Source organism: Amblyomma mixtum, chromosome 3, assembly GCF_055824585.1.
Source record: "Amblyomma mixtum isolate Tamu chromosome 3, ASM5582458v1, whole genome shotgun sequence".
Taxonomy (NCBI): domain Eukaryota; kingdom Metazoa; phylum Arthropoda; class Arachnida; order Ixodida; family Ixodidae; genus Amblyomma; species Amblyomma mixtum.
The window spans coordinates 361758896-361770249 of NC_143014.1; the positions used below are offsets into that span (position 1 = coordinate 361758896).

The 11354-nt window shown below is 47.6% G+C and overlaps 1 protein-coding gene across 1 annotated transcript in view; it reads left to right on the forward strand.

Moving 5' to 3' along the window:
• Positions 1-11171, forward strand: part of LOC149356560 (DNA (cytosine-5)-methyltransferase 1-like) — a 59616-nt gene extending 48445 nt beyond the window's left edge. The window contains exons 3-5 of the mRNA XM_089576373.1: positions 4636-5267; positions 9678-10185; positions 11072-11171. Coding sequence (XP_089432499.1) covers positions 4636-5267; positions 9678-10185; positions 11072-11171 — 1240 coding nt within the window. The remainder of the gene's footprint in view (positions 1-4635; positions 5268-9677; positions 10186-11071) is intronic.
• Positions 11172-11354: the final 183 nt, after the last annotated feature.

The following is an 11354-nucleotide window of genomic DNA, read 5'->3' on the forward strand; positions in this document are numbered from 1 at the left end:
GCCAGTGTCGACAAGGGCCATGACAGAAATTCCCTCGACCGAAACGTCAATCAGGTTCGCAGGTGACAGCTGAGGTCTTTGGTAGTTCGACGGGGACGCAGTTCTTGCCTCAGGAACTGCGGCATCTAGTTTTCCTCTTGAGAACTATTAGGTCGACGACGCATCGGAGAGATGGAGCGGCGTCGCGGCGAAGGGGAACGGCGATCGGCAAGTGGTGAGCGTTCGGGGGAGAACGGACGAGTCGACGGACGGGGCTCAGCAGACGCAGAGTACTGACGCGCTGGAGGCCAGTACCCGGCCGGCGGTGTCGAGACTGGGAGACGGCGACGACAATAGCGGGCTACGTGCCCAGGCAATCCGCAGGTGTAGCAAATAGGCCGGTTATCCGTCGTGCGCCAGGGATCTCGGCCTCGTGGAGAGGGTCGCATATAAGGTGTCGGCGTTGGTACGGGCACTGACACTGTAGGATACGTAGGCGGCTGAGTTTGAGCAACGACCTCGGCGCAAGTCAGTGGACGGGCGGGCAGGTCTTGGGACGACGTTGGCATAACTCAGAGGCGTGGCGACAGGTCTGGGAGCGGCGTCAGCGTACGCCACTGGAGCAGCGACATGTGATGGTGAATGGGCGGACGGAAGCGCCTCAGCAACCTGCTCGCGAATAGCATGTTGGAGAGCCGGGGCCAAATATGGTGGCGACCCCTGAGGGCTAGGCAAAAGAGAGAGCTGACGGGCCACCTCCTCACGCACAAAGTCTTTGACTTGCTGCAGCAGAGAGGAGTTATCAGCTGCGGGTGTCAGTCCAGCAAGTGACTCTACATGAGCTGAATGCTGACGAGTCAGGACCCGCTGCTTCCGCAGCTCCTCGAAGCTCTGGCACAGCGTGATGACTTCTGAAACGGTGCGCAAGTCCCGCGCTAGCAGCATTTGAAAGGCGTCATCATCAATACCTTTCAGGATCTGCTTTATCTTGTCAGCTTCCGGCATGCTGACGTTCACTCGGTTGCAGAGGGCGATTACATCTTCTATGTAGCTAGTGAAGCTTTCGCCGACCTGCTGCGACCGTTCACGCAAGCGCTGTTCGGCGCGGAGTTGTCTGACGGCTGGGCGACCAAACACTTCGGGGAACTTCGTCTTGAAGGCCGACCAAGTTCCAACGTCCCCTTCATGGTTGCGGTACCATAAATTGGCGACACCGGTAAGATAAAAAATGGCATTGTTTAGCTTAGTCTCGTCGTCCCTTTTGTTATAGAGACTCACACGTTCGTAAGACGCGATCCAATCTTCCACGTCCTGCTCATCTGTTCCGCTGAAGACAGCCGGGTCCCGCTGGTGAACGGAGCCGGCACAGATGACAGTCCGTGGGCCTGCTTGCACGGCTTGATTTTGGGTGTCCACAGGCATAGCAGTTGTTGGAAGAGTGCGGTTACGGAGCTCCAGAGCCGATATCGTTACCCGGCGACTCCACCAAATGTAAGACGGGGGTTTATTAAAGGCACTGGGACCTTATTAAAGGAGCAGGGCGGCAACAGTCTGCGGTCAGCCAAAGCGAGCCCAAAGCACGCGCAGCGATGGCACTGCCGCCGCTGCACAGAATGTTCGTCTTCTTCTTTACAAAAAGATAAAACTCTGCCCCTGGAACTCCTGCTGTTATACGTTATTGTGTATGAAACCTTAAGTAACAATAATTATATACCGTGTGTCCCAAAAATGACTGATGGACTTTGAAAATCAACAAAAAAAGACGTAATGAGATAGAATTGTATTATTTGCGGCCCTACGCTTAAAAAATCCAGAATTTTATCCCTTCAAAATTCAAATTTAGTTTACATTTCCACCAACAGGTGGCGCTGAGAGCTGTAAAAAAATAAAACACCAGTGTGAAAATTTTCCTACTCCCGTTGCAAAAAACTAAAGAATGACATTTTCAGTGTAACCACCAGATGCTGCGACGACGCGGCGCAGTCTCAGGCAAAAGTTCCCAGATATCCATTGTAACATGACACTTGGAATTGTCTCATGCTGTACAGGTGTGCTGATTCAGCACCGCAATTCTTTGTGGAGTTTGGTGGTAAGCCAAATCTTTCAGGTACACCCAAAGAAAAAAGTCGCAGGGCGTCAAGTAAGGCGAATAAAGAGGCTATGCCATGCCACTTCCTGTATGCTTGTTGTAATCCGAGGCCCTCACACGCTAACTGAAATCTGCGTTCAAGAAATCAAATAGTGCACGGGTCCGGTGTAGACGAGCGCCATCTGGCATGAACAGGGAGGCGTTTGGACGGTCCTCTCAAGCGGTATGAATCACCACAAATTCTTCAAGTGTCCCAAGATATCGCACAGCAATTACTGGTTGCTCTCAAGAAAATGGTTCAATTATTACTTTGCAATGATTAGGCAGTTGGGAAAGCCTACAGCGTTTCTAAAACTTTCAGCTTCGGAAGTCACTGAAACTCCGTCTGCCGGAGAGGCATCCAGTGACGAGTTCACGGAAAGGTACAGGAAAGCTTTGCGCCCTCCGAAGATAGAGGTCCCACCTTCTCACTGTCGAATATGCCGTGCCGTCATTAACCATGGGCGGCAAGTTAAAAGCCAGCTCTGAAAACGTGGAATGATCACCGTTCAACCCTTTTACAGAGACTGCGAAGTTTACACGGCTTCCATGAACAATATCCGTTTGTTTCTTTCAACAGAGACATTTTCGATCCCTACAGAAGTTTCAGGTCAAAAAAGGAGAACTTGAAATTGACGAAGACACGCTGACTAATCAATATGCCGCAACGTTGGTGAACAACGAACCGGCGATGTGTGCAATCTACTTTGAAACATGGTTCGAGTAATTATGAAAATTTTGCGCAACCGAAAGATCAGCCTATTTCGCCCTTACCATGTCGTGGAAAGTTTTAAGAGAATAAAGTTTCAGCATTGAGAAAGCCCTCACGCTCACCTTCTCTTGAGGCTAAATCAAGCACCACATGAAGAGGTGGAGAATGCCTCTACGCCCTTTGTTACTCTGGCCTCAGTACACACTTCCCATCATGAAGATGGTCAACTGCATCCTCTCTACGACCGGACATATGGCACAAGACTCTGATTCAAAGGTACGAGGAAAATCCAGAGAGAATGCCAGATTTGTCCTAAGCTGAGTTCAGGGTAGAATACAACATGAGCACTTTGAAGAAGAGACAGAAAGCAGCCATACTGCGGTGTCGAAATTATAGTGTGGACGATGTGACAATCGAAGGAATGCAAGACAAGATTGGAGGCTTGGAAACCATGATATCGGTGCGAGAGACCGTGATTAAGGAACTACAGCTGGCAGTCGATCGAACAGAGCAGTATTCCAGACGAAACAACGTTGAAATACACGGCATTCCAAAACAGGATACTGAAAATCTAGTGTCAGCTGTTCCAAGATTTAGCGGAAAAGCTACAGCTTCCCGTCCCTGAAGAAGTGGAAATTGAATCCGTACATAGATTGCGAGCAAAAGAAGAAAAGACACCGGCGTTCATGGTTCGGTTTACTAGCAAGAAGAGAAGGGATCAATGGATTGAGAAAGGGATGGCATTGAGATTGGATAATATTTATATCAACGAAAACCTGACAACAAGAATCAAAACCTTGTTTGGAAAACCAAATCAGCTTCAAAAGCGAACAGCTTTCAGTTCGTGTGGACCACAAATGGCAAAATCCTGGCCAGGAAAGCACCTGGCGCTACAGTGATTCAAGTGGAGCACGAGAGTGACCTTGACAAGATTCGTTAAGATGTCTCAGACTTTTTGTCTTTTCCGGAATGGCAGGCATATGTCCAAGAAACAATCGAAGCAAACCCTAAACATGAAGTGGACCTTACTGTTCTTCACATCAACGCAAGAAGCGTAAAGAAACACCGGAACCTACTCCGCTCATATTTATCGCAGGCATCTGAGTCTCCTGATATTGTTTTATGTGAAACCAAATTACAACATGCTGAATGCTCCCTATACAACTTGAACGGCTACAACCAGTACAGTTATTGCACGAAGGAACGCAAAGGGGGTGGCATAATGGTGTTCGTCAAATATGACCATAGATCGGAAATTATTGATAGCTTAGTTTCAGCCGAAGCTTTCATGGTATCCGTCAATACTAAAACAGAGAACTACGTAATAAGTGCTATTTACAGGCCTCCTGGAAACAATATAAATAAATGACTTTTTAAAAGAATTGCATGTGTGGCTGAAGAAAATTCACAGTAATAGTCCGTTAATAAGAGGTGACATCAATATTGATGTGGCAAAGCAAGGTAACAAGAACGTTTTGGACTACCTAGATTTACTTGCAGGATATGGATTAAAAAATATTATTGAGGGCTTCACTAGAGAGGAATGGAAGGAGACCAGCTTGACACAGACAAGCATAGACCACATTGTCGCATCAACGAGCAGACGATCAATTGCTGGGGTGATTCGACAAAAAGTAGCTGACCACTATTTTGTTGCTCTAGCCTATTTAAAAGGGAAGGACTTACCCAACGAAATCGACGTGCAACTTCTAAAGCACATAAATACCGTTACTGTGGATAAATTAATTAAAGAATTTGATTGGAATGCGCTGATGTGCCAGAATCACGAGGAAAATGTATGAGAAGTGGTTTGCAGCAAAGGTGGCTGCGTAGGAAACTGCTTCGACATGGTGCGGCCGCCATTCTTCTTCTCGCAGTGCTATGACGGGGCAACGGGTGTCTTTTCAGAGCCATCTACCGAGGAGCAGAAGATTGGCGCCCGCCTCGTTTCCGAAGTGGAGAAGACGCACAGAACCCTCAACAGTGTCGACGTATACGGTGGCTGCGGGGGTCTGTCCTTCGGTCTAGCCAAAGCTTGCGTAGCAAGCCCCGTGCTCGCAGTCAGCGACAACGAGCACCATTTGACCACTTTAAGCAAGAACTTCCCCGATGTGCCGACGTCTCACGCCTGTCCGTCAAAAGTGCTCAAGCAGCTCCACGCTGGCGGGATGACCGACATTCTCGGAGACATCGAGAAAGAAGATGGGAGCCCGTCCTTCGAATCTCACAAGAGCTGCCGATTTTTGCAGGGTTGTGACAAACAGGGGCTCAGGAATTCTCAACTAGTGACTTTTCTCGGATTCTGTGCCTTCTTTGACCCTTCGTACGTCGTCCTCGTTGCCGAGAGGTGCTCCGTCCGGCACCATAACGGCGACGGCCTTCCCTTGGCTCTCAAGTGCCTTCTGGACCTTGGTTATCAAACTTCTTGCAGCATGCTGCAGGATGGCTGCTACACTCTAAACACAGTAACCTATAACGTAACTTTTGGACGTGAGTAACTTTTGTCACAAAGGTTACAATTAATGTTTTTTGATGTTTCCATTATGTTTTCTTTGTTTTCGTGGAGCCCAAAGGTTACAACGGTCAAAAGTCAACCGTTTCAAAGGTTACGATGAAAAATTGCCAAGTAACCTTTGCGCTGTAACCTTTGCGCAGCACGGTCACCTATATGCGCCGTCAAGCCAGGAGATATGCACATATAGAGGACGTATGCTGCTTTATGTGCGGGAATGTGATTTTCGGATGCAATGGGGCTGTGGTTTCGACCGCAAGGGGGAGAAATCAACGTAAGCTATCGCATGAGCCCGATACTGCTGTTTTTGGTCGCATCCACATTGAATCGCGCGTTATCAGATATCGCCTTCACATTTACCACAGGAGGCTGCGAATGCAATGCAAATGCAGAATTTTGTGGCTGTATATGAGAACACATCTTGAATGTTCGATTCCTATCCATGAGTTTTGCAAAGAAACCTAACGTGCTACTTCTCTAAGCATGTTCTGTATCGATTTTATTGCGCGAATAAACGTTAATAAACAAGTATTTCAAATTCCATGTAATTTCTCGATGACTCGGATAGAGCCTATTTCTCATCTTCCTCGAAACGATACGCGATACCAACGGTCGCAATTAATAGTAAAAAGCAGACATATGAAAGGGGAGCGCCTGGAAAGGCGACAGCGGACGTAACCGCATTTGCGGGCCGCCGAGTGCGCGATTCGATTTTCCTTCATGTGGCCCTTTTCATACAATTCCAATGTATCAGTTCTGGTGGAAAATATATATCACAAATCAAAATGTAATGCGCCCACGGTACGAACGGCGGCGCCTATAAGAAACGAGTAATTTGCAAAAAACTGCTCAAAATATGGCATGACGGCCGCTCCAGTATGCGTGAGACGCGCATGCGCAGATCGCTGGCGCTTCACCCAATGAAAAGCGGCGATTCTATTTCAAACGCTTGGCATCGTTGCACGCCGGCAAGTCTGGACGGCGGAAAGGCTCGGACGTTGCAGCTTTGCGGAGGCTGCTTTGTTCTCGGAACCGTTAGAACCGAGAGTTGGAACCGTTCGTGAACCACGCCGTCTTTTGGTGGCGTTCCTGAAGTGGTTTGTTTGGGGTAATGCCGCTAAGCAGCAGGGACCTGTGGGGTACTCTGCGCAGCAGCTTCAACGAACCTCAATGTGACTGTATACGCTACGTCGTTGTGTGCTCGGCGGACAGCTCCGCGCCCGGTGCTATTCGTTGCGACTACTGCAGTCACGTTCCTGGGGTTCATGGAAGAATGACAGACTTGGGTGAGTGGCCTTTTTTTTACCATATGCACAATAGCGACCTGCGAAATCATTTATTTCATGCTTGTCAAAGTGCGTATTTTCTTTGTTTGCCAGAGCAGCTTCATTCCTAAGCCTCGTTGAGTGCACTTCGAAGCGAAATGTGGTTCAGTAGTTTGAGTGCCTCATTCACCTATTGCGCGGGGTTTCGTGCCAAAAGTTTGGTTATCCAGAATATTGGCTTTAGACTATTGTTGCCGTATGTCATTTGGGGTCATTAGGTGCGATAATACGGGGGTAATCCAGCGCTAATTCTTGATCGCTTGCGTGCGTGTGCGCCCGTTTTTTTTTTGCATACGTACAAAAGAGGATGCGTAAAACGCACGATGGTACTTTTTTAATGAAGGATGTGATTTGGGCGAGTTGGTATTGTAAGCCATTTTATGACGCAATTCCACATCGGCGCTATACTCCCGCTCAAACGGCGGCAGTCGCCTCCTCGACTCGAGTGGCGATCACGTGAATCTGGTTCGGTGCGCCGGTAGGTCCCAGTGGCTACCGCATTGCCTGCCTATCCTCTTTCATCTCTTCCCGGCGCCGTCTGGATGACGTTTGTGTTTGTGATGGTTGTTTTTCGCGAGTGCGGCGCGTCGACTCATCCGCGTTGGCGACGGGAAGCGCAGCGCAGGGTGTGTGGTGCGCGAGCGATCTGAACGGACGTGCGTAAGACAGTGCGAGCCCTATGAAGTGCGCTAACAAGAATTAAGTTGCAACTGCAATATAGCCGTTTTTTCACAAATTTGTGAAAATTGTGAATCACAAATTTGTGTGAGCGTCCAGTGTTCTTACTCGCCCCCCCTCCCGTTATTGATTCATATATTGAAAACAGCGCGGGAAAACGAGATGGTGTGTTGTGTCTTTCTTTGCTCGTCTCGTTTTCCCGTGTTTTTTTCACTATGAAGTGGTACCTTTGTTTTGAATCTGAATTTTGGAACTTTGCACGTCGTTTCATTGATTATCAATTGATCGGTGCGCCATACGATTTTAGCAATACAACTGGCCTCATTAAAAATATTGGCTGTGGTTTGACCAATGGCCATCCTAGGTCAATTGCGGAAGCAACTGCGCAGTAATGGCAGCAGCGGCGCTGCGGTGCGGTAGGCACTGCGGTGTTCTTTGTATACCATGTTTCACTCTGGTTTGAACATCAACCATGCTTTAAGTATGAATGGTTGCTCCCTGGCTCTAATTTAACATTCCACAGATCCCACTGCCTGAAGAGTTGCAAGTGACTGCACCTCATGTATACACCTGTTCTGAGTGTTTACGCTGGAAGTAGTAAAGAAGTGATCTCGATCAGCAACGGCAACCTAGCGCGTGCCCTCTTCTTTTGCCTGGTGACATATTGTTACGGTGCATAGTTGCTAGGAGAAGACGACGTTGTTTTGGGACGTTCGGCAGTGAACGACGACGAGGACGTGGCAGTTTGTGCTGGAGTGATTTAGCTAGGTGTGCCATCTGACTGTGGCCTGTACCGTCTGCCGCTGGGCTAGCCCCCCGTAATAATATTACATAAAAAACCTCGACTATCCACCGGCATTTTCCGCCATACTCATCCTGCTGCAGAAGATTACCCTGCCAGACACTTTAGTGCCACGTGGACTACTGACGAACCGACTTAAGAGCTTGTTCATGCTCTTGAAAGAAAATAATTTGTTGTAATTTTCTGGAAATAAATGTGTTTCAATTGTTCACTTTCTAATATGTTGAAGTATATTTTCTACAGCTAAATTGAGCAAATTTTTTTTTAACTGCAGTACACAAGTTGATGTACTTATGCGAGTGTTGTCAGGTTTATAGCACTGTTAATGTTGCAAGTTATTGGTCATGTCATTGTGCATCTTTGTTAATGAAGTGACTGGAGGACTCACAAGGGGCTTTTGTTTATATGATCTAGGCAAGTTGTGCTGAATTTGCTGATGCTATGTACCTCTTAAAGCTGTTAGGTACATGTATATCTCTGGTTACTGTTTTAGGCAAGATGTTTAAATCGATTGATTGTTGTTTGCGTTTGTATAGGTGGCCGCAAGTTTTAAAAGAACTTATGTTATCTGCACTGCTTGGACCACCCTTCCTGATCTCTTATTGTATAGTCATTTTAATCTTTCTTTTAAGAGGTGTGGTAAAATTTGTGATTAAAATATTTCCTTCTCCGATATTTTTGCCATTCATATTTTGTCTGTTGTATCCCTCACACAATGTCAAGTTGACTTGGCACTTGGTCTTAAATAATATAAGCTGTTATTTTGTTCTTTTTGGTACTACAATTACAATGCCTATGTTTTTATTTACATTGCAATAAGAGTGATATGCTGTAGCCAAGCTCTCTATTCGAAGCGAGACTGCATCAGAGCATGATTTATTGAGTTGCTTGTTCAACGTGGTTCTGTTTCGCATGCCAATAGTAATACTGTAATATGGGCCCGTATTTTAGTGCCTTGCTTGCCCATTTATTGTGATTTTTTTGCAAAACGTTTGCAAAAATAGTGCTTCGAACATACCTGCATCTGTTACATTCCTTAGTTTTTCTTCAATGTAGACAATATTTGGGAAGTTTTGTTGTTTTGTATTTCCTCTAGTCTTGAAGATGTTGGAGTCAATTAAAAATTTGCCTATCATATGCCGATATTTGTCATTTCTCTCCTTTCTAAACCATTCTCTTATTTGGCCAATTTTTGTTCCATTCAAATTGAAATCCAGCAGAGCTCTGTATTGCATCGCCTTCAGCAAGTTGGAACGACATTTTTGCCATTTTTAGGCCAGCCATTGCTGCTTACAAAGGTTACACATTTTGGAGCACGTAACCTATGGCTAACTCAAAGATGTATATATACCTTTGTAAAGGTTACAGCGCTAAAAAAGTCGCGTAACCTATGCGTAAAAAGAAGTAACCTTTACCATTTGTAAATTTTACAAAGGTTATAAGTGGAAAGGTTACATTCTGTAACCTTTAAATTATAGGTATACTTCAATGTGAAAATGTGCACCTTTACAAAGGTTACGTAAAGGTTACCGTGTTTAGAGTGTACGGTATGCCGCAGAGACACCGGCGCCTCGTCATCTTTGGGGCCAAGCGCGGCCGAGCAAAACTGCCAGCTTTTCCTTTGCCGACTCACACTTTCGAAGTGCCCGAGTGCCACCTATCATTTGCCTTGGACGGTCGCGCCTACAGCAGTCCTCTGAACTTGACCTCTGCGGCGCCGTACCAGAGGACCACCTTAAGGGATGCGATTGCCGACCTCAGTGATCCTGAGGCAAAGTCTGACAGAGGTCCGTCAGACTTCATTCGTTGTCACCAGCGGATATGCCCGATCGACTACGACTGCTACAAAAAGATGACGCCGTTGTCCCAGGCTAGTATCGCCGCCATCCCCAAGGTCGCTGGGTCGGACTGGCGCGACCTTCCCAACCGGGAGGTTGAGCTGAGCGACGGCACCCCCGCGTATCGCCTCATCTACACGCACCGCTGCTCGACGAGCCCCTACATGCACCGGCGCGGGGTCTGCGCATGCGCCGAAAATGACAAGGCCTTGTGCGACCGCATGTACCGCCAGGAGACCCACACACAACCGGCCGCGGCGGTTCTCTTTTGTTCTCCACCTCTCGCGCTAGCGCCGCGCGCTCTCCCCTCGCGCTCGCCCCGCGCCCCTTCTTTATTTGTATACCGCAGCGCGCTCTTGGTTGCGTAGGTCGTATGCCGTTAAAATATAGAATACATAGTTATTCTTCAATCTCTCGATCAGTACTCTGTAAAAGTTCCGTGTTCCGAAATGACTCCGTTAAAATAGTTAAGGCTGCGGTGAGGTGTGACCTGCAAATCCAGTTTGCCAAGCTTTTTAAGTTAGCAGTCTGATGCTTTAGGCTTTAGGTCTCCTGACGGTTGCTTCTTCGCTTTGAATTATTTTCCAACATGGTTCCTAAATATTATTTGCAATTGCAAAAGCTGACAATGCACAACAAAATCTTTAGAAAGATTTCCGTTGACATTTGCGGCACACGTTTAACGTCGGTCCCCCCCCCCCCCCTTTTCAGGGACCGATCAGAAGGATGTTTTGTTAGCCATAATATGGTATATGTATTCGGTAACCGGGCTGGTCGCCCAGCAAGGAGCCCATCATGGGAATGCGCTACACGCACTGAGCATACGCGGCCACTATAACTCCATGCATAAGGGCCAAATTAGACCAGTAGGCACAGGGTTAACCCTCGCTGCCCAGAAAATAAGGAACAAGTGAGATGACAGGATAGGCGGGAGAGGGAAGATAAGGAAAGAAAAGGGCGGACAGTGAGACAGGAAATGGCAGCTGGCTGATTTTCCCCCGCGTGGGTCAATCCGGGGGTACTTTCTGTGCAAATCGGGGCCTTTAAGGTTCAAACACTGGGGGTCTGCTCAGCCACCAGGATTCCCTTTTCCCCAGAAATGACAAAGCCACGCACAGCCTAAACATGGGTGCTGGGGTAGTACGTGATGGAGCACTACTCACCAACATCCCCAAGCGGGGATGCATTTGCCAGTAAAAGCATGCTAAGGCCATAGGGACGCCGTAGTGGAGACTCCGGATAATTTCGGCCTCTTAGGGTTTTTCAACATGCACTGACATCGCACAGTGCACCGCATCTGCCATTTCGCCTCAAACTGTGAAATCAATATGTGGCCTCTGTGGCCGCGATCCACCCTGGGTCTTTCGGAACAGCATCCGA